The sequence below is a fragment of the Mugil cephalus genome, chromosome 1 (assembly GCF_022458985.1).
Source record: "Mugil cephalus isolate CIBA_MC_2020 chromosome 1, CIBA_Mcephalus_1.1, whole genome shotgun sequence".
In the NCBI taxonomy this organism is placed as follows: domain Eukaryota; kingdom Metazoa; phylum Chordata; class Actinopteri; order Mugiliformes; family Mugilidae; genus Mugil; species Mugil cephalus.
The window spans coordinates 31,485,008-31,507,839 of NC_061770.1; the positions used below are offsets into that span (position 1 = coordinate 31,485,008).

At 39.2% G+C, this 22,832-nt stretch overlaps 3 protein-coding genes across 4 annotated transcripts; 2 read left to right on the plus strand and 1 right to left on the minus strand.

The window, feature by feature from the left end:
- The first annotated feature begins 459 nt into the window (after positions 1 to 459).
- Positions 460 to 5,344, plus strand: LOC125016231 (Fc receptor-like protein 5). The gene is made up of 4 exons (XM_047598572.1): positions 460 to 480; positions 2,558 to 2,824; positions 2,963 to 3,217; positions 5,034 to 5,344. The coding sequence occupies exons 2-4, from the start codon at positions 2,617 to 2,619 to the stop codon at positions 5,144 to 5,146; spliced, it is 576 nt and encodes a 191-aa protein (XP_047454528.1). The 5' UTR covers positions 460 to 480; positions 2,558 to 2,616; the 3' UTR covers positions 5,147 to 5,344.
- A 2,047-nt stretch (positions 5,345 to 7,391) lies between these two features.
- LOC125015996 (CD276 antigen homolog) lies at positions 7,392 to 14,401 on the minus strand. Of its 2 annotated transcripts, none has more exons than XM_047598166.1 (7): positions 14,177 to 14,401; positions 12,253 to 12,594; positions 11,291 to 11,629; positions 11,170 to 11,199; positions 11,039 to 11,074; positions 10,624 to 10,713; positions 7,392 to 9,933 (listed from the first exon to the last, which is right to left on the minus strand). In XM_047598166.1, the coding sequence occupies exons 1-7, from the start codon at positions 14,256 to 14,258 to the stop codon at positions 9,827 to 9,829; spliced, it is 1,026 nt and encodes a 341-aa protein (XP_047454122.1). In that variant the 5' UTR covers positions 14,259 to 14,401; the 3' UTR covers positions 7,392 to 9,826. The 2 variants fall into 2 exon arrangements, with proteins under 2 accessions (XP_047454122.1, XP_047454115.1); XM_047598159.1 differs by having other exon boundaries at positions 7,392 to 9,936.
- Positions 14,402 to 16,335: 1,934 nt separating this feature from the next.
- Positions 16,336 to 22,800, plus strand: LOC125016101 (Fc receptor-like protein 5). Its single transcript, XM_047598288.1, has 5 exons — positions 16,336 to 16,657; positions 18,539 to 18,799; positions 18,892 to 19,152; positions 19,781 to 19,939; positions 21,654 to 22,800. Exons 1-5 carry the CDS (start codon positions 16,627 to 16,629, stop codon positions 21,701 to 21,703), a joined length of 762 nt encoding a protein of 253 aa, XP_047454244.1. The 5' UTR covers positions 16,336 to 16,626; the 3' UTR covers positions 21,704 to 22,800.
- The last annotated feature ends 32 nt before the right edge of the window (positions 22,801 to 22,832 follow it).

The following is a 22,832-nucleotide window of genomic DNA, read 5'->3' on the forward strand; positions in this document are numbered from 1 at the left end:
TGACTCATAAAGGCTAAAAATGCCTTCAGTTTTGTAATGAAATGAAAAAATATAAACAATAAATAAACATTAAATTTATTTTATTTTATTTGAGGGTCCGGCACCCAAGGTGACTGTCCCTGGCCCTCCGACAAATGTAGTTGGTGACCCCTGCTCTAGGGGGTCTAAAGGTGATCTCACCCGTGGCCTTGGGTGGGCCAGCACCAATCTCTACAGCACCTTCATCGCATGGGATGTAATGGCCACGGAGGCCAGATGGAGACAACTAATGACGTCTTGAACTTGTTTTTTTGTTCATTTTGTTTGATAACAGCATCTTTCATGACCATAGTGTTTTTTTAAGTTTACTGTTCCACTTGTTTACCCAACAGTAGTTGATTTCCGGCTTGAGACAGTTGAGCTCAGGATGTGGGTAGTGGTCTACAGAGAGTCGCAAACCACTTCAGTACAGGATGGAGATCACATCACTGTGCCTGATCAGTAAGAAACTTCTTTTGTCATATTTCATACGATTATTTTAAACATACGCTGTAAATGAGGTTGTGATTTGTATCTGTAACCAAGAATATTTCTTCTTCCGATGAGTGTTTTTTTTTCTTTCCAAAACCGTGTGTACATTTGTACTTTCAAACTTTTTGAGTACTCAGGCATGAAACCAAATGAAACATCTTTGAAACTGTGCATACAGAAAGTTGATGTTACATGCTTAAGAAGAAATATGTTCCTTTGACATTTTAACTATATCATTGGCTTTGCTAATAACTAGACTTTCCTTGGAGCAATTGCAATGTGATGTTTTCTTATTCTAAGTGTACAGCAACATGGTCAGTGGCATTAGGACCAGGTGACTTTGTCTCTGCCACTGATGTCAGGGTTTCCAGTTCTGCCCGTACCATGGAGGATACTGGCAACGATAGTCTGGTAGAACATTTCTGGCAGCTTCCAGCAGACTGGACTTAGACAGACTTTAATGATACACAAGGGAAATTGCTCGGTCAAAGTACCTTAGTTATTGCCAAAAGATGAGTTGTTGTACAGCTGGAAAGAGTTTGGTATAAGAGATGTTCTGTAGTGTTCTATAAATCTGTCAGATGGAGAATGAGCTCCTTTGACCCTCTAATGTTTGGTGTAGTGGATGGGATGGATGGTCCATAATGGAGAGCAGTTTATCCAATGTTCTCCTGTCCCTCATTGAGACAAATGACTCCAACTCCCTACCAATCACATGCCCAACCTTTTGGAAGTACAGGGCACTTGCTACAACAGACTGGTAGAAAGACTCTAGTAAAGAGTCTATTCAGGCCCTTCTTGTACACAGAATCAATGTTGTCCCTCCAGTCCAGTCTGTTGTTCATGTGGACTCCCAGGTACTTGTAGCAGTCCACTCCTTCCACCTCCAGGCCCTGGATGGTGATGGACTCCACTGATGTTCTCTTCCTCCTGAGGTCAGTGACCAGCTCCTTGGTCTTGTCTACGTTCAGGAGTAGGTGGTTTACCTGGGTCCACTCCACAAAGTCTCCTATCAGTGTCCTATACTCCACCTCTTGTCCAACTCTGATACACTCTACCACTGAAGAATGTCATTTCAGAGGAATATATATATATATATACATATATATATATATATATATATGTATATGTATATTAGGGCCGGGACTTTAACACGTTAATTAAGATTAATTAATTACACAAAGATCAACGCGTTAAAATAATTAACTCATTTAATAGGCTACCTGAATCTCTGAAATGTACTATATTCCTGATTATACCATGGTCCAGGTGAATCCTCGACTCTGATTGGCTGTGGGGTGTACATTAAAAAGTGATAATGGACAGCCATAAAGACGTTATGGTCAAATTACCTGATGACAGTTCTAAATCACTGCAGTGGCTCAAACGCTTTGGTAACCGTGGCAACAGAAACACAGACTCTGTCCAGGGAAGGAAGGAGGAGAATATACAGTGTTGACAGTTTTAGGAGTCTGAGAGCCGCCATTAATCACCACTTAAAAGACGTAAACATCATTAGCGACACAGTGTTCAAGACAAGTGATGCTGTTTTCAAGGCAATGCTGAAGCGCTACAGGAATAGCGGGAAAGACACCAGCTTCCACCATCCTCGTATCCCTGAGTTGGAACTTGGAGAAATCAGAAGTTTCTTTCTTCTTGCAATAAAACCAATTTAGGAAACGATCTGTGGACTTTTGCATGATCCTCTGGACACACACAGTAATAAGTGCACTGGCCTTCTATATTTATTTCGAAAGTGATGATGGTAGAAGCAGGTTAATGCCCTTCAAGGTGTCCATTTTCTGAAATTAATGGACGACGCAGAAGAAACTGTCCTCCACGGTTCACGCCTCCGTGTCGTCCATTGATTTCAGAAAATGGACAACTCGAAGGGCATTAACCCTTACTTATGCTATTGTTACACTTTTTGGCAAAAATTGCACTGGTGTGTGTGTGTGTGTGTGTGTGTGTAGGTGTGTGTTCGTTCTTGTTGTAAATGTCCCAATAGCCATGTTTATCTCATGGTCTTTCCCATGTGAATCCACAGCTGCCACACTGACTATCCAACCTGACAGACTGCAGTTCTTTTTGGATGAGGTCTTCACCATGAGATGTGATGTGCCGGGGAGCTTCAGCGGCTGGACTGTGATCAGGAACACCTCCACTAAGTCTTTTGATCCATGTACGAATAAATGGGGGCGACTAAATGGCACCACCTGCAAAAATCGCCATGTGTTCAAAACAGACGAAGGACAGTACTGGTGCAAGTCGGATCAGGGGGAGTGCAGCAACGTCATCAACATCACAGTGAACAGTAAGCAGATGATGTTTGAGGTCGTAGTCTAACACATACATGTTGTATCTAAGGCCTCAAAGGAGAAACATTCAGTTAGATCTTGTTTTGGGAAAGTAGTTAGTAGATTACCCACTGTTTTATTTTTCTGTGTTTCAGCTGGTGATGTGATCCTGGAGAGCCCTGCACTTCCTGTGACAGAGGGAGATAAAGTGACACTTCGCTGCTCCTACAAGGAACTGTATCAGAAGTCTCGGTCAGATTTCAATACTACATTCTACAAAGATGATGTTTTTATCGACGCTCAGCCTGAAGGGAAGATCATTCCGAAAGTGTCCAAGTCTGACGAAGGCTTCTACAAGTGCAAACACCCCCAGAAAGGACAGTCACCACAGAGTTTTCTGGCTGTGAAAGGTGAGAATGTGTCATGGGTCATTAGCTCTGTATCTAACAGTATCTTTAATCTTTAATATCAAACTCAGTAGCTGAAAATGACCAAGTACAATTAGACCCTCCATGATTCATGCATCATGATTATTGATTCCGGTGAGCTGTGTAAATTTTCAATAACACAGAATGCATTTGAAAAAATGGTTGGATTTATTCAAATTACACTTGAAGGAGTTTTAATCACGGGCTTTTAAACAATCTGAACTCTGATGAACCAGACCTAACATCTCATCTTTTTAAAGCCGTTCTTCTTTCTTGTTCCAAAACATGCCTACATTACCCATGATTCAACTGGTCAGTCAGCTGCTCAGTGTGAGGGTTGGTTGTGTTAAACCTGTTGCAGCTTGTCTGAACTCTCTTTCCTGCAGCAGAGATGAGCTCATTTCTTTCAAACTTGTGGTCGGCCAGTACTTCCTCAACAGATCTCACTCAGTCTCACTTCTACTGAAACTTATATCACACACACAATAAACCATAAAGATTTGAACATTATTATGACACCTACACTGTCATACTGGTAGTGTGCATATACAAATATCGGCAGTGGGCTCGAGGTAAGAACATCTCTGAAAACAATAACAGCTCTTAAAAGAAATAGTCCCAGTCCCGGTGCACTAATCATTTTAAAAACAAAATACTTTCCAAACTTGTCAGACAGGATAAACAGTCAGGCCTGTAAATGTAAATAGAAATATGGAGCTTTGCAGAAACATGCAGCTCTAACGTGTACAGCTGTGCAGGCGTGAAACAAACAGCTTCCAGATCTTATCTGAAGACACCCACCTTGTTCTCCTGTTGTTGAATTCTATTCTTCTAATTACAAATCTGCAAGTTGAACAGTTAATCATTTAGTAGTTTCATAGTGTCAGATTCTAGTTGTGTTTCTCTTTCACTGACATCGCACTTATGAGAGCTACTTCAGTTCTTCTGTGAAATCTGACCTATTGTTTTCCTCTGTGGTGAATGTGGTTGAGTTAAACTGATCACACTCTCGACACAGGGACCTCAGATTTTACATCAGTCTTGTTCGGTGTCACTGGTGAACACAGTTTCCATGGTGACTGACCAAGGCTCACAACAAACTGCTGCTGCTCTCTTCCTGTGATACAGACCAGTGGTTGTGGCTAAAGAGATTCAGTCTAAGGAAAGTCAGTCACTGCAACAACACAATAACAAAACAAATGGTCGAAAGCAGGAAGTGAAAGAGTAACATGAAAAACATTACAGCCTCATTAAGTTATATGAACATTTTTCTTGAACTAAGTTTAATACGTTTTTCTAAAGTTAAAGTAATCCAGTGTCTTGACATCTTGTGAGTTTTGTCTGTGGTGAATACTCGTTAAATACTATTTGACTCGTCTTTAAGTTTTGAGTTTTGATAGGGTTTGAATACTTGGAAATGTAGAGGCTGCCACCATGTTCCCATTTTTACCTTTGAAACAAGTCTCTCCAAAAGAGTTTACATGAACTTTAAAACATAGTCGTCAAAATAAGAAACTGTAAAAAGTAGACACCAAAACATTAGTGTTCTCAGCTTAACATGGAAACTAATGTGAATTTGCTGTTGAACTTTCATTTTACTGTCTTGAAATGTTTTACAATGAAACGAAGCTTCCTGGTTCACTGATGAGGCTTTGCGCAGGGCAGCTGATGTCTGACAGATTCAGCCTAGTTGTTAAAGCAAATAAGTTCTTTGACGTTCACGCTGTGGGTGATGCATCACATTCTCCTCGATGAAAAAAAAAAACTCCAACACACATGGCTTCTGTTCTTTTTGCAGCTCGAGCGGATGGCAGAAAGAGTGACTTGTGTAACTTGTGTTCATCTGGTGCTGGAATGATAAGTCTCTGCTGGGACAAAAGAAGAAGAAGAGCATTATATTACTTGGAATAAACCAATATGCCATTTAATCTATTAGCTATGCTTACATGACATTGCTGTGATGTATTTAATGCCTATTATGTAAAATATATTTGCATTTCCTCTCTCAAATGGAACATGTGTTCTATTTTCTAACTCTCTATATAATGTGCTCTATATAAATCACCACCAATGACTAAATGAATAAAAATACCTGTATTTTTATTTGGTTTCTGTCATGATTATGTCTGTATCATGTTCTGAGTTTCCTGTTTTATTTTGTTAAGTGTCTTGACTTCCTGTATGTTGTGTTTCCTCATGTTGTCCCCTTGAATGATTATTGGTTCTCCCTGTGTGATGGTTCATTAGTTTCACCTGTGTCTCGTCGTCCCTCAGCCATCATTTGTATTTATAGCTCCGCCTTCCCTTTGTTCCCTGTTGAGTCGTTTCCTTGTTCCATGTTTCTGTCTCCATGCCATGAGTCCATGTTCCTGCTTTGTTTAGTTTTTGCCTTTTTTTTATTACTTTTTTTTTTTTTTTTTTTAAATCCTGCCTGTGCTTTTTGTTGGTTTTCTGTTGCCCTTTTTCCTTCAGTCCCAGCCTGCATCTGGGTTCCCCCCTTAAAACCCTCACTACTTGATAGTTTGTTCCCGTTGGGTCGGACACAACTAGAAATATTTCAGCCGTCATCAAAGAGTCGGATGAACAGACAGATATGAAGGTGTTCAAACAAACTGATTTGTGCATCACCAGATTTTCCAGTAGTTGTGATAGCTGCCTTGTTATGAATGGTATTGGTATGTAGACACAGAAGTGTGTACATCTTAGAAAAGTGTCTCTGAGGTTGAATTCAAACTTTTGGTGGATTAATGTAAGAACTTTATGAAAGTATAATTTTCCAAAGGAAGATCTGAAGCTGGTGTTTGAAATATATCAGCTTGGATGTTTTCTGCTTTTATTTCCTTCATTAATGAGCAGTATCTTTAACCTGGAGATCAGTCCTGTGAAGTCTTACTGGTTGAGGTCTTTTCATTGTTGTCTGTCGCCCCCTTATGGTTGTTCATCAGAACTACAGTCCTGGGGATAAAAATGTGTTTATAGTGGGTGGTTTTCGGTGTACAGTCAGTGATCTGTATGAGGAGTCTAAACAGGTTGTATCCGGGGTGTGAGGGGTCTGTGGATATTTTACTGGCCCACTTCCTGACCCTGGACCAGTATGGGTCCTGGATGGAGTGAAGGTCAGTACCAATAATCTTCTCTGCAGTCTGTCCCTGTCCTGTCTGGTGGCTGATCCAAACCAGACCATGATGAACGTGGTCAGAACTGACCTGATTATTCCTGTGTAGAAGATGATCAGCAGCTTCTGGGGCAGAATGAACTTCTGGAAGTCCAACCTCTGCTGGGCCTTCTTCAAAACAGAGAATATCTGGGAGGTCCATGTCAGGTCCTGAGAGATTGTGGACCCTAGGAACCTGAACGAATCCACTGTGGGGACTGAGGAGTTCATTTCCTGAAGTCCACTATCATCTCTACAGTTTTGAGCGGGTTTAGTTCCAGGTGGTTCTGACTGCACCAGAGGACCAGCTGTTAGGGTTGGAGAATTTTAGACTAAATAATTTTGCACAGGCCTCCTGATCTGCAAATGAAGGTGGGAGAGAGGGGGAGGAAGAGTCCAAGGAGAGCAGAAAAAGGGACTGTGGGGGGGACTGTTGTTCAGGGTTGGTTAGTAGAGTGTTGGCTGTTGACTGTTTCCGTTCCTGGGTAGAGTGATGTTCCGGTTGCAGAATCGTGGCGATCCTGCAGGAGTTTCTGAGTTTCTTGGAGAGTTGCTGTTGTGAGTCTTGATCATGGCTGTTTGGAAGGCTAGATAATTGTGTGAGAATGTGTCTGTGGTGCTGATTGTGTTTGGGTCACGTTCCATATGCATCCATTGTGTTGTAATGCGATGTATTCTGGTGCGAGTTTCTATTGTGGGCGTAGATTGTTTTATGAAATCTGTGAGATGAGTGGCCTGTCGTAGCATGCCAGGAGTTAGCGCAGTGTCCATGATGTGTTCATGATGTATGAGTCTGTATGAGACTTAGCCTCAGCTCACATTACCTGGGATTTATTATTTTATAGCGTTTAATTGTATTTATTTTGAGTTCATTTATTTAGGAAAATGTTCTTTTATAACATTTAAAGATGAAAAGGTGGAGAGTGATTTTTATCTGGACTCTAGTCTCTTCCTGTCAGGATGTGTAGAGGTGAGGACCCAAATGCAGGAAGAAAGACAAAGTCTGGTTTCAAACTAAATATATTTAATATCAAAGAGAAGAGATTAAAAAGGGAGAAACCAATGAACAATTAACACACGAGGCACAAGAGACAGGAAATCCAAAACTTAACAAAAGAAAAGAGGAAACTGAAAACATGGTCACAAAATGAAAGACAGACACAGAACCATGACATTTCCAGATCAATACCAGGATTTCAACACTAGATGGCACCATTTAATGACCATTTATTCTAACACGGAACTAATATTGATGAGGAGGAACCGTTCTTGTTCTTTAAAGATAAGAAATGTCCTCGTGAGAGAAATGATTGTTTGTAAATGCTTTAAGAAAAAAAAAAAAGACCCCAGTTCAGGGAGAGTTTGTGTTTTGACTTTTCCCACGTAGGGAAGGAAGGAAGCTGGTGGTGATGTGGGGGCTTAAACATGGTCTGATTATTCATGAGAGACTGCTTCATTCAATTTAGATTTGTCCAGAGGCAAAATAAATAAATAAAATCTGGGACCATATATTTTAAGTTTCCTGTTAGAGAGCTCCTAACTTAGACTAAAAGTTCCCAGGATTCTTAGCTTAAGAACGATTACATAATGTTCTTGGAGAACTCTGAGCAAGAAAAGGACAAAATCTCTGATCTCAGTGGTCGACCCTGTTGTTAGAGATGAGGCGTCATTTCAGAAGGTGTGATTGGTTGATCCTAAAAGCTGGATACAAATACACCTTTGGTGATAATGAACATAGAATGGAGCATCATATCAATAGACTTATCAGCTCTATTCCCACGGCACAAGTTTTATCTGAGGACCTCCAGTAATTTGTAATAATCATGGAGGTCGTCTGTGATCCTAATCCCATGTGAGTTATTGTTGAGTAACAGTGACACCACATACTACAACACAGAGGTCCTCTGATACATATCCAGGGTGAGTCGACATTTCAGTCATTTAGGGTGAGTTTTTACTTTTTAGTAAAAGTCGTCCCTGCTTTTAAAATGATCTGAAGATTCTTTGGGAAAGCCTTTTATCTTTACCAGGATCTAAGAATAAGAATTTGACCAATAGGAGCAACTCTTTGAAGAACCTTTAGTAATATGGTCCCTGTCATCTTCAGTGGTGTGGAACCCTGACCCAGAATATACCAAAGGAAACCCAAGTGTTTAATCAGTGGTTGGGTGCTGTTTGTCTCTGGTTGAATGACAAATTGTAAACTTCTAATAACCCCAGTGTGGATAAACAATAACTGGGTGAATAATATCAAATATCAGGCCCTGAATTTGATGATCTTTAAAGATGTAATCACGTTTAGCAGAAACGTGTTTCATTACAGGATTCATTCATCCTGATTGTGTCTGACTTTCAGTTAAAGAGAGATGCAGGGTTTGACTCAAAATGTATTAAAATGTGTTATTATTCTGACATTTCATACATACATATAAATCCCCCAACACATTTCATGAAAATGGTGCATATAACCACAGAAAAAGTCAAAAACTATCATGACAATAACCAAAAACAACAGATTTGGATGAAAATAAAAAGTTCAAATGAAACAAATAAGACTAGTTTGTGATATATATATCACAGTAGTGACAGTAATAGTAGTAATAATTTTCACATTACATTTGATCCTCTGTTCATTATAAGTGGATTTTACCAACTGTTAAAAGCAGTTGAAAACACGCACACACAAATGAGTAAAATAGCAACACACACATAAAAACACATAGAAGATAAACCTGGATATCTATGTACAATACTAGAAAACAATCTCCTCAGCTGCACCTTCAGTTAAAACCCGTCTCTCATTGTAGAGTCACATAAACACTAGTAAGTACAGTAGGTGTTTAAAGTTCAATCAGAGAGAGATTAGTTTTCACAGGTCTGTCCACACAACAACACAACACACACCCATGATTCATTGTTTCCAGTTTGCCAGCTCAAACAAACTCCTGCACACACACTCATCCATGTAATCATCCTATTAGAGTATCGACTGTTTGTTTCTCAGATAGTTTCACTTGTAACAGCAGCTCTGTAAATGATTTCCTCTGTTAGTCCTTTCAGCCAGCAGCACCACAGCAGGAGACACTGGATTGTTGGCATTGTTTTAAAAATCATCATTTAAATCATTAAAAAATGCTGATACAGTACCAAGAAATTCAAAAGTTCATCTTTATCTCCTACGTATCTGTTTTTACAGAGCTTTGGTTCAGTCACACTGAGACGGTTACTGAAAGTGGTTACATATCACTGCCATAAACAAACTTCAGAATAGAGCTGGGTTATTTAGACTTTAGAGTTTCGTAGTATCAAGATATAACCAATTATTTGAAAAACACACACAAACAACTTCTCTGTTGTGTTGAAAGTGGCACATATGAAACGAGAGAGATTCCTGAGCACTTTAAGAAAGACCAAAAAAAAAAAAGAGTCATCCTTTTTCAGCTGGCACTTTCATGTTCCTGGTGTTGTTCAGACTCATTGAGAGGCTCCAGCTCATAGACCTCAGCACCATTAGGTTGTTGTGCGTTTTGCTGTGGCTGTTGATCTGCTAGACATAAAACCAGTAGCATTAGAATTGTTGTTGTTGGTGCAGTTTGGTCAATGAGTAAAACACAAAGGAAGTTCAGATATCAATGTGATTATTTAGAGTAAAAAATAGTAAAACAGTAAAAAATGTCAGTTCATTTAAACCAAAGGTCTTATTGCTTTAGCATGAGGTAAATGTTGGTCTCATTATCACGCTGTAACCCTGTGAATAGATCTGGGTGGAGTTATAGGTGGAGACTGAGAAAATAAAGAAACCATTAGACTGATGGTCAGAACTGGATGAAGAAAAGTGAGGTCATTTAATGTAAAGAGTCAGTCTGGATCATCTCTGTCCTGGTTGTGATGTCTGTAGTTACTGGTGATGACAGATGTTGAGGTCTAACACTAATCAGTCAGACAGTCAATGGCTTTTTTTTTTCTCCATCTTTCTGTCAACAACTGGGATGTGATTTTATGCTTCACAGTCTTTGATCAAACTGAACCACTGCTAAGAGCTGACTGACTACACTGGAAATGGAGAAACTTGATGTTTTCCACCTGACTACATCCAACCAAACGTTGACGTCATCATGAATTGATGAACTGAGGAAACTGAGCTGAATAATCAGGTTGAAGTGGACGGAGGCTTTCACATCCTCTACATTATGTTTAATGTCAAGATGTGTGGAAGAAGAAACAGGTGATTTACCTTCATCCCGTTTCCAAATCAATATGGCGATGATGACAAGAAGAACAGCACCACCACCAACACCACCTATTATCCCACCAGTCATAGAACCTAGAACAATATAAGAGACACTGACTTGAGTCCACTGAGATAAAACAAGCTACAGATCAGATATTAACAGTTGATAAACTTCCATTTGATGCAGTTTCAAACTATTTTCATGCTGCCTCTGTTTTTACTGAGCTGTGGCTCATTTCTCCTCTACAGTTTATCCTCATCATACAAGTTATTGCTGATGAACAGTTTAGAAGCTCTGATCGTCTCCAGGACTCCTCCCAACTCCCAACAAGTGTTTTCTTTCATTTTTTATGTAATGTCTCCTTCACTTCTCTGGTTTAAAAGTTAAATTTGAGGAACTTTCTCTTTCAGTTCTTACCTTTGTCACGTCCTTCCTCTCCTCTGGAAGTTTGATCTGATGATGAACATGAAAGAAAACATTAAATATGTGATGAAAGAAATGAACAGTTTGACCTGAAGTGAGATGTAAAAACAAATATTCACACTCACTAGAACTACTGATGTTTCTTTGCTCCTGAACTGTTGAAAAGAAAAAGCGACATTGACATGTTTAAAATGTAAAATGATTTCTTCTTTCACTGTAACATGTTTTACCATCAGCTGTACTCACCAACTAAGGAAAGTTTCCCCTTCCTGACCTGACTCTTCAGTTTGGGAACATAGCAGGTGTAATCTCCAGCATCATTTCTAGTTACATTGGTCAGTTTCAGGGAAATGTTTCCATGGATCATTTCATCATGGAAGAGAGAAGTTCTGCCTTTGAACTGCTCGTGTTGGAAACTGAAATCATCGCTCAAACTACGATAGAAGTGAACGTTGTCTTCATTGTGTTTCCACACCACCGCTAGATTCTTCACATCAAATGGAGGCTCCAGGTGACACGGCAGGATGACGTCTTCACCAACTACTCCTACAACTGGTTCATGTGAACCGATCACCTCAGTCTCAACTGGAGAAACAAACAGAGAATTTAGATTAGGAGTCTTCTACATGACAGGATGATGATCTACGACACTGGGGAGGAACAATTTGAAGACAACAAGGACTGATGATGATGACAGGATTCTAAATGACAAGTCTAACAACTCAATAAAGAAGCTGAGTCAGTTTTCATTTCATCTATGGAAACAGTTTCTCCATATTTACACCTGTCAAACATGGACTTGATGAACCAAGTGGATGAAACCAAGACAAGTTCTTTCAGTGCACGTTTCCACTAGAAGAAACAATATTTCTGGAGCGACTTCACCTTCTACCAAGGTGCATGGATAAAGAAACATGAATATGTATCTTTGAGGATGTTTCTGATTGGTTGACCTGAGGCCACATTTGGCTCATTCGTATCCATGTATGTCACTTGTTTTAGATCATATAACACAGAGACAAACAATGTTCCAAGTACAAGTCTAAAAAACTAAAGAGAACCGTTCTATAGAAGGTTCATAGACCAGATTAGACTTTGAATAAACTTGAGCCCCTGGAAACAGGAGAATGTTTAAAATGGTTGTAACTCCTTCATCTTTGCCCCAGTTTGGAGGTTGTGTTGATGTGTTTCCAAACCTCTTAACTCACCAACAGTGAGGCTGATGGAAGCCTCCTTGTTCATTGTGGGAATGGTGCATCTGTATTCCCCTTGATCAGAGAGCTTCACCCGGAATATTTTCAGGGACACGTTTCCATTTTTCAGCTCATCCACAAACAGCCGGGTACGATCACGATAAGATGGATTTTGTCCCTTAAACACCAGTCGTCCATCTTTGTGGAGATGGACACTCCTCGATCCTTCTAGACTGGGTTTAGTCCACTCCACTGTCTCAGAGTCAACGCTGATGGACGGATTAAGATGACAGGAAAGAATAACATCCTGATCCACCACGGCCACAACTGACTGAGAAGAAATCAGTTCAGATTGTCCTTCAAAAACAAGAAAGAAACACACAGTTAGAATGAAAATGTATTTGTCCAGAAGTTCACTCATTTATAGATGAACCTGCTACATATTAAATCAATGTATGAGAATGGGATCTAATTCCTCCAAGTTGCTGTAGACACTGATCAGCAGTTACCAGAAATATTTAGTTACAAGTAGCTTACAGCAGATACTAGAAACAAGGGCTCACTGACTTTAACAAATCACTGATTTATTTTCGTCAATAAACAATAAACCCAAGAATATTATTCCTGTTTCATGTGTTTGATTGGGTTCTCTGGGTTCAAACAAAATCTTGAAAAACAAAAAACAAAAACAAAAACAAAAACAAAACCTTTTCGGGCATGTATCACGTTTAAAAATGCTTAATTAAAATGGACAGAGTAAAACCTTTGAATGGCTTTTGAACAGACATGAAGTACGTATTCTCTGACATTGGGAGTTATAGCAGATAACCCTTGATTCTTTTTGGACTTTGGGTACTTAAGGTTGTTGTTTGCGAGTGAACTGTAATATTTTTGCCTGATCAAATTTACTCTACAACCACTTTGAATACTGCAAAAAAAAAAAAAAAAAAAAAAAAGAGCCATATGGATAATTCACACTGGCTGCAGAGAACACACAAACAATTTATTCATAAAGTCAAAAACACTGAAATTCACTGATCTGGTTCATTTTCAAACAGCACAAATTGTGTATAAAGCAATAAAGATGTACTAAAGATATGTACTACCCTATGGACACCTTCGGGCAAAAATGAACACACATAAAGAAACTGCCATAAAATTCTCATACTTCAATATTTTTTATTTTTTTTAACCTTTTTCTTCATTTTCATGAATCACTAAAACAACTTCAGATCTGCTCAAAACTATCACAATTTCAAGAGTTTTCGGGATTTTAACCTTTAAATGCCAGTCTGAAAATACCAAGTTTTACAAAACAAATATATATATATATTTTTCATAAAATAAACAGTAGGATGATGGGGGTTTAGTGGTAATTGGAGTATTGGATATGTCAAAGATTAGCAATAAAATAGATTTGATTACATCATTATTTTTTTTGTAGTGTCAGATTCTCCCTCTAGACTGGGCCAAAAATGCCCCATAGACTTCCATAGGGGGAGGTGAAAAAAATATTCATGTATGAGGATGTGTAAATACACAAGTTTATGACCAAAAAAATGTACATTGTTCAGCTTTCATTAATTAATTCATTCATTCATTAATTCAAAAGCAAAAGAGAATTTGATTTGTAGCCTGTTTTTTGTTTTTTGTATATAATGTATATAATTCATCTAATCTGACAGGATAAAAAAAGAATGCCTATATTTAATAGCATTGTTGTTGCACTTAAAAGTATAGACACCTATTAATGGCGTGTTGGATTTATGCCAACTTAAAATCGAAAGTAAAAAAAAAAAGTACGCCACAAAAACATAGAAAACTACTGGGATGTTTCGGATTGTTAGGTTAATGTTAAAGATATTACAGTGAGAAGAATCTAAATTAAAACCAAGACAAATAAAGATCAGATGATAAATCCGAACTGATCCAGACTCACCTGGACTCTGAAGCTGCGCACGGACCAGGAAGTAGGAAAAAACAAGTAAAAGTTCGACTAACTTCACGTTCCAACAGAACATTATTCTCCAGCGATAAAGAACAAACTTTAAAATAAAAGAAAATCAGTCGACGGAACACTATTCTTTCACATCGTCTGATTTGTTAAAAAGCGCGTTGGAGGCAGAGGGTGAACAGTCAGACGAGAGAGTGGACGGCTATCTGCGCTTCGGCGAGGCACGGTCGCGTTTAATGGTGCATTGAAGTGCATCCCGTAAACTCGGAAGTCTATATTTTTCTTCTTATTTTCATTTGTTGAAATACATATATCAGTCATTACTTTGTTGTTATTTTACTACATTCTATTTAATGATTAAAACTAAATGATAGAACAAAATTATTGAGGCATATTCTGAATCCAACTCATTTCTGCATAGTCAGATTTGAAAACTTAATTAAGAAAGAATCAAATTGTTTTCCGCATACTCTACAGCTACCACTGTAGTGATTTTCAACTTAATTCACTGCATAATTTTCAAATAATCGGATGATGAAATCATACCCAATGAATGATGTATATGGGCAGATTAAAAAAATAATTAAAAAAAAATGTTTTCTGCAAACCCCACCAGGGTATGATTTCAACACGAAATTATTTGAAAATGATGCAGTGAATTAAGTTGAAAATCACTACAGTGGTAGCTGGGGACATGTAGAACTACAATCTGGTGCATCTGACAGTGAAAATTACTTGAAGGTTAAGTTGGCTGTAATAAAGGTTTATGAGTTGGTACCTGAGGCTTACAGACAGAAGTCCCGGGGTGCACGGAGAGAAAACAAAGAAACATATGTAGAGCTTGCACGTGAGTTGTCTACTCTTTTTGGTTGGTGGCTGCTGGCCTCTGAGGTCCAGACTTTTGATCAGCTGTGTGAGCCCTCTGGCCAATCCAAGATGGAGGAAGCAATTTACAAGGCTTCTGTGTTTGTGCCCTTACTTCTTGCCTCTTCCTGTTTGGACCTCGGTCTTGGTTCTTGCTCTCGGGTTTGCCCTCCGTACTTTTAAGGTTAGTGGTGGGATAATAGAGCCTAGGTAAGGTAATTCATGTTGTTTCCTCACTAGTTAATGGGTTGATGTAAGTTATATTTGAGCACTCTTATAGAGAAGACAGTCAGGCCTTTTGTTTCTTTTCTTTTAATTGCAGAGAGTGATAAGGCAGATTTTCTTGTACTTTGTTTTATTTTGTTTGGCACAACTCCTCACAGCTCTTTCTTCCCCCACATTCAGAAAACATTTGTTGTTCACATTATCTAAATTGCAAATTAATGCTTTTTCTTTTATTGCCACACATGCACCTTGGGTAATTGTTTTTGTTGATTGTCAGCCTTATTGTGTATTTTGCAAACTGCAAAGAGAAACAAACCGCTGTAAATCAAAATTATCTTGAGAAAATAAAAAGTTGACATGTCATCACGTACCCTTCATCAAACTTTCTGTAGAAGAGTCAAAAGAGTTAGTGCTGGCATGAAGTGACATTTGTAATATTAGAATAAAAATATAGAATTTTAATTTAACATAGCAACATGCTAACAATGGTGTATGTTTGTTACATGATTATATCTTCTTCATCATCATCAACATCAACAGGTGACAGCTGAACACCTTTAATCTCTACATTGAGTCAAGAGCCAGAACAATTCACCACACTGCTTTAACACTGACTTTATTATTTAACACAAACCAGGACAGATCTGAATGAAACCAGACCAGTTCCCTTTCCATGGTAGACACCAAGGCCAGTTTGTCCAGATGTTCCTCTTGTTGTCTCCTGACACCTCACCTGCTTCTCTTTTATCAGCAGAAAATATTGCAGCTCACCACTAGATGTCATCTCTAAGCTGACTCCAACAGGCCTCCTCTTCTTGTGTTACTGGAAGCCTTTTTTTCTCATCACTAACCTGCAGGAGATGCATTTACTGAATCTGGGTTAAAACTGATAGGTAGCAGATATGCGGTTGAAAAGATTCTGCTTGTCTTGAGAATCTTTGTTGAAACACATTTGACCTTTTGATGATCCTCATCATTACTGATATTGTCATAAGGCAGTGCAAGAACATTACCAAATATAGTACGAGCAGGGACGAAAGAGGGATACAACACGCTGGACTCTCACATCCTCATTAAAGTTATGAACCAAAACCATTTTGTGAGAGTGTTGAGTGATGATCAAATGTGCAAATGCAAAGAAAGCCGTTTGTTTTTGTCAGTGTGCGGACGGATGTGCAGGCGACGCTGTCATGTTGATAGGAGGCCGACAAACGTACAACGTAGCGTCTTGGTGGTTTGCACCTGTGGCTTTCAGAAAAGAGACAAACCAGTTTGTTTGAGGCATTGAGTATTTGCTGTAATTTCCTGCCTTTCAGACCCGAATGTGGTAGACTACATGTTGCAAAATGGCGATTGCACCATTCTGCTTGATGCTCTGTAAGTAATAGACTTTTTTTTCTTGAAGATTTTGTTCTTGCCTTGATGCATTGGAAATTTAACTTCTTCTATGCTTTCTAGAATAAGTTAAACTTGGCTCATATTGGTGAAAGTTTTCAGTAATGTCAAAAGTAATTTATCATTATTATTATTATTATTTTGATAATTTTCTCATGAGATCACGATAGCAATTTAAAAAAAAAAGCAACTTTACTAGAAACATTTCCACTCAAAAGGTTGTGAATGCCACAAGAAAGGGCCGTGCATGAACTCTTCCTTTGAAGATGGTAAACACAACCCTCTAGAAGGCAGCCAGTGTTTTGAAAAAGCCTTGAGTTTCAAAAGTTAAGACTGAAGGCTGGAAAGGAGAAAGACACCAGCTTAAAATGTTCCCTCTTGTTTTCTGTATATTCTTGTCTTGTTGCCTGTTGCTGCTGAACTTTGAAACTTTTTATTTTTCTACAACTTGTCTTAAAAGTGTGAGTTTATTGTGGCTTTTTTTTAATGTATCCATCTGCACCAGGCATTGAGGTTAAAAAGATCTACAGTTGGTGGTTATTGTCAGTGGGCTCCCACAACACATTTCTATTGAATCTTACTTTAATGTCACTCTGAGTTTTAGCACTCCTGGCAGTGTTTATAATCAAATTATTTGAACAATAACAGTGTGAGTATGTGAAAACTGTGTATATATGGTCTGCGTATGTTTTGGTCATCGGTTTCCGTTCAGAAAAGTTCATTAAAAAACAAACAATGAGCGGTTATTTGATTTTCTTTTTAAAATTAAAAAAATAAAATTGGAATTCAAGGCATTTTACTTTATCCGGGCCAGAAGCTCTTTCATTTCCCTTCTTAGTTGGTGGTTCGTTGCTAATTTCCAGATCCATTCTCTAAATGCTGGTCATCTAGTTCTATTGCAGGTGGTGGTCTGTTTAGAATTTCCTAAAAGTACTCTCTGACACTTTTTTCTACTATTGGTGTCTTAGTTGATCATTAAAATGATGTTGTTGTAGACTCCCCCTTCCCCTAACCTTTTCTAGCTGCCTCTTTTGCTTGATGTGCGAGATCTTCTAGATATGATCGTCTCTGGCTTTCCTTTGAACTGCTTTGTCTGTTTCCTGGTACAGTTTCCTGTATTTTATTTTTAGTCCCTCAGACTTTGTCTCATTAACAAGCTTCTTTAAGGCTCTGTAACTCTACTTCGCTGAACCGTGAACATGTGTTAGCTTTGTTATTGGTTTATGTTGAACACATATATGTATATATATATATATATATATATTCTGCTGATTCTGTTGTGGTGTAGTTTGTGAGGTGTGAGGTTTATGAAGCCGGTTGTCATGTTCACATCAATCGGTATTTCTTATCTTGTTATAATCACTCCAGCATCACCTCCAGCATTCTTCCCTCCTACCTGAACATCCTGGCCTTGAAGTGGTGTCCTGGCCGACACTCCTGATCATGTGTGGTGATAAATTCCGAACTGCCCTCCTACTGTCTATCTCTTTGTGCCACTTACCCATCAACCCTCGCCCACAGAGTGCGTGTCACTCTCTCTGCTCACCAATGACTGTAATGCAGACTTTGAGAGAGAAGTACATGGGTGGTTGCCATGGCAACCTCTGACCCTCAGGCCAGATCCACACACACTCAAACACACATGCGCATGTATGGGTGCACTCATCTCTCACACACACACACACACACACACACACACACACACACACACACATTTTCTAGTTTGGATTTGTTTCTTTAGTTAGCTACCAGCTCCAAGGTCAGAATCTTGTGAAGTCCTGTGACCCTGGTTGCAGCTTGATATAGATAGATACAGAAGCTTCACATTCATAAGTTTTTTTTTTGTGTTTGACTCTATCTTAGCAGCGACACTGAGCATCACGCCCCACAGATCTCAGTTCTTCTCGTATGAGACCATTTCTCTGAAGTGTGAGGCAAACTCCACTGGCTGGACAGTGAACAGAAGAACTAAGACACCTACTCCAGAGAAGTGTGCTCACGGCTGGGCACTCCCTGCGGAGTCCTCCTGCCTCATTGAGGACTCGTACAGATCGGACACTGGAGTGTACTGGTGTCAATACACCACGGGGGCATGCAGCAACACCATCAACATCACAGTGACCGGTAGCACCATGATATGTGCACAGAGCTTGTTGTTGTTTATTGGACATTGGATGATGAGCATTGAATTTTGTCTTTGTCCCTCCACATGTCAGATGGTGTTGTGATCCTGGAGAGCCCTGCGTATCCTGTGATGGAAGGAGACATCGTGACACTTGGCTGCTCCTACAGGAAAGATGAGCAATCACCAATAAAGTCAGACTTCCTTGCTGCCTTCTACAAAGATGGTGCTTTCATTGGGAAGGAGAGTTCAGGGAAGCTGACCATCGAACGCGTGTCCAAGAAGGACGAAGGTTTCTATAAGTGTCAACACCCCTCAGAAGGAGCGTCACCTCAGAGCCTGCTGACAGTGAGTGGTGAGTTATTCTGCTTTGTGATTCTGCTTCAGTTTGACCCCAGAAATGTAACTAGCATAGAATGTATATAGATATGTACAACACGTCCCCACTTCCTCTCATTGACCAAACTGATGCAATTTTCATGAGGATACAGACGGCGCCATGTTGTGACTTTTTGATCAGTATGGTCTGAGGGTGGAGCCACAACAGTGATGCCCCACCCACACTTCCTCCAGACTCACTGGCGTTTTCATTTAATTAATACAACGCTCTGGTCTACCTCCACCAGTTACAAGGAAATGTTGGATTATACACCTATTGTTTTTAACTTATATTAATTATTACGGAGCACAAAAGCTGTGTTTGTTCCTCCTTGTAGTAGTGTTTCCTCTTTAGTATTTCCAGCTGCTTCTTCACAATTTTCAAATTGATTGTTCTGGATCAATAAAGAATTGGTAAGGTTGTCTGAGGTTGTTTTGTCTCTTCAAAACGTTTATCCCAACATTAGATTTAAATTTGACCCCTTTTCAGGATGTGGTATTGATTATTATTGATAATGTGGATGAGGTTTTTCCAGCTGCATTCAGATCCTAAAGACACTGTTGTGGTATTAACAGATTTCTTAAACTCTTTCTCTTTTTCACAGTTAGACATAAGAATCCAACTGCTCCGACCACTCCTCCTCCTGCTCCTCCGACCATTCCTCCCATAACTTTGACCAGGCTGATCGGTTTCATCCTGTTGTTTGTCATCTACACAGTCATCCTCATACTGGCTGTGTACTTGTACCGAAGGTGTGCTCGAAGTAAGAAAACAACTACAATGGAAAGATAAATGTAGATATTGAACAAAATATGACTTGAAAGCATTTTCCCTTAGAAAAAATAGATTTTAGATCTACCAGTGTGGGTCAAATAAAGGAAATTTGCTGTTTTGTGAAATCTTGAAACACTGAGAATGTAAATGTCATGTTTGTGTGCATGTTAATGCAAAGAGTTGACAAAGTTCAAGGGAAACTCACCGCTGTCATGGGAACTCTGTTCTGAAAACACTTGCCCAGGTTCCCACAAACACAGACACCTGCTGGTTTTTGAAGGGGCAGGTGAATCCCAAAATATTGAAATACCAACAAACAACATGGGAGTGATCATATATGGGAACAGAAGAGAACAGAAGTCATCCAGAGGTCAGACAGTGCCTTCACACAGACACAAGATCTGCACCTGCACTTCCCTACCCAAACAAATTAGAATCCGTTTGGGTTGGGATGTGCATATGGTGGAGGTCATAAGATTATAAAGGTAGGTATGGGCTGTCATTTCAATGACAGACACCATGGCAGCAAGACTGAATGTCCAACAGGCCCCGGATCTACGCTTCCAAGATGAGTCCGATACTGATTTGGAGCAGGAAGACAACGTGGAAGAAAACACCTCATCTGATGAAGATGACTCTGATGAAAAGGTGCAGACAGCAGGGAAGACATTTATTTCTGTGCTGGTCCAAACCTAAACTGTCATTTAGAACTGAAGACTTGGAGGAAATGTCTTCCAGAAACATCTCAGAACTGAACTGGTTCTGTTCTGAGGAATGGGATCAATTTCCTCCAAGCTGCTGTAGACACTGATCAGCTGTTACCACAAAACATCCCCCTCTACAAATCAGAAACTTGTTGCTCTGCAGACCATGTTTTTTTTCCATGCTGTGTGATCAGGTTAATATAATCTTATCACAGAATGTGTGCTGGTTGAATCTAAACTAAAGAGCTGAATCTATGCTTAATTATTATTGGCTGATAATGTGAGGGGAGGAAATCACTCTGTGTGCTTTCCATCATGGTCCTGGTGTTGTTTTGTAACACGTTGTTCTCATGTTATGAATCTATAAGCTCAGCAGTTAATCATTCAGTGATTTTCTGTTTTTCAATTTTTTTTTTCTCTTTCACTGACATTCTGCTTATAAAATCTACTTCTGTTCTTACAGTTGAAAACTTTCTTCTGTGAAATTTTACTTATTGTTTGCATCTGTGGTGCATGTGGTTGAGTTAAACTGATCACACAGAGACCTCAGATTTCATATCAGTCTTGTTTGGTGTTATTGGTCAACAAGGTTTCCATGGTGATTGACCTAAATAAAAGCAAGACTGGCAACAAACGAGTAAACTAGAGTTGAACTTAAAGATCTGAACTCTTCCTGTGATACAGAACAGTGGTTGTGGCTAAAGAGGTCAAAGGAAGTCAGTCTCTGCAACAGCACAACGGGAACAAATGGTCAAAAGCACGTTGTCAAGTTAGGTTGAAATTTTCATTTCACTGAACTGGCTTAAGCTCTTAAGTTGGAACATCAAGAACTCATTAAATTAAGTGGAAATTTCTTAACTCACTATCTTAAGTTGATTTAAATGATAGAAAACAGCCAGGAGAACTTATTGAGTCGGTGCCTTTTTGTAGTGTGTTGCTTTACATTCTCCATAAGAAATAACAAGACTCCAACAAACATGTCTTCTGTTCCTCCTGCAGCTCGAGCTGATGCCAAAAAGAGAGCTTGTGTGCATCTGGTGCTGGAATGATGAAGAATGATGATGATGATGAAGAAGGAGACCATTAATAATCTATTAGCTATGCTTACATGGCATTTAATCTGCAAAAGTTTCTGTTTGTCAAGCTTTATATGCAAAGTATATTATTTGCATTTCCTCTCTCAAATGTGTTGTATTTTTTACATAAATTGTCAATATTTTTATTTGGTTTTCCGTTGGGTCAGACAGAACTAGAGGTATTTCAGCCTTCATCAAAGAGTCGGATGAACCGACAGATATGAAAGTGTTTAAACAAACTGATTTGTGCATCACCAGATTTTCCGGTAGTTGTGATAGCTGAGAAGTGTGTAAATATTACATAAGTGTCTTTCGGGAGACACTTTTATCTGATGCTGTTCTTTCATTTAAACCTTTGGTTGATTAATATCAGAAAACTTTATCAAAGTATCATTTTCCAAAGGAACATCTGAAGCTGATGTTTGAAATATATCAGCTTTATCAGGATGTTTTCTGCTTTTATTTCTTTCATTAATGAGCAGTATTTTTGACCTGGAGATCAATCCTGTGAAGTCTTACTGGTTGAGGTCTTTTCATTGTTGTCTGTCGCCCCCTTATGGTTGTTCATCAGAGCTACAGTCCTGGGGATGAAACTGTGTTTGTGGTGGGTGGTTTTGGAGTACAGTGATCTGTACGAGGAGTCTAAACAGGTTGTATCCGGGGTGTGAGGGGTCCATGGAGATTTTACTGGCCCACTTCCTGACCCTGGACCAGTACGGGTCCTGGACGGAGGGAAGGTCAGTACCAATAATCTTCTCTGCAGTCTGTCCCTGTCCTTTCTGGTGGCTGATCCAAACCAGACAGGACAGGGACGTGGGGTTGTGGTTAGAGTCAGGGTTAGACTCAAGTCTGACCTCAGCCACAGTTTAAAAAAATAAATAAATAACTGTAGTGGCTTTTCTCTGCAAGTGAAGTTGCTTACAGTTCCGACAGATGGATGATAACAATTGATTTTTAATGTTCTGTTGCCATTTCACACACCCTGCAGCCCCCACCCCACCCTACAAAATATTCTCCCACCACACGATTGACATATTTTACAAAGTGCATGTTGCCATAGAAAAAGTAAATATGTATATATAAATATATATATATATATATA

What these genes read in the sequence shown, in the direction of transcription:
- LOC125016101 (XM_047598288.1), top strand. Translation starts at nt 16,627, where the DNA reads ATGGCGATTGCACCATTCTGCTTGATGCTCT. An exon ending in ACCATTCTGCTTGATGCTCT is followed by an intron (nt 16,658 to 18,538) that starts GTAAGTAATAGA and finishes ACTCTATCTTAG; the next exon opens with CAGCGACACTGAGCATCACG. An exon ending in GAGCCTGCTGACAGTGAGTG is followed by an intron (nt 19,153 to 19,780) that starts GTGAGTTATTCT and finishes TCTTTTTCACAG; the next exon opens with TTAGACATAAGAATCCAACT.
- LOC125016231 (XM_047598572.1), top strand. Translation starts at nt 2,617, where the DNA reads ATGAGATGTGATGTGCCGGGGAGCTTCAGCGGCTGGACTGTGATCAGG. An exon ending in CATCAACATCACAGTGAACA is followed by an intron (nt 2,825 to 2,962) that starts GTAAGCAGATGA and finishes TCTGTGTTTCAG; the next exon opens with CTGGTGATGTGATCCTGGAG. An exon ending in GAGTTTTCTGGCTGTGAAAG is followed by an intron (nt 3,218 to 5,033) that starts GTGAGAATGTGT and finishes TTCTTTTTGCAG; the next exon opens with CTCGAGCGGATGGCAGAAAG.
- LOC125015996 (XM_047598159.1), bottom strand. Translation starts at nt 14,258, where the DNA reads ATGTTCTGTTGGAACGTGAAGTTAGTCGAACTTTTACTTGTTTTTTCC. An exon ending in TGCGCAGCTTCAGAGTCCAG is followed by an intron (nt 12,595 to 14,176) that starts GTGAGTCTGGAT and finishes TTGTTTTTGAAG; the next exon opens with GACAATCTGAACTGATTTCT. An exon ending in GATTTGGAAACGGGATGAAG is followed by an intron (nt 9,937 to 10,623) that starts GTAAATCACCTG and finishes TTTTATGTCTAG; the next exon opens with CAGATCAACAGCCACAGCAA.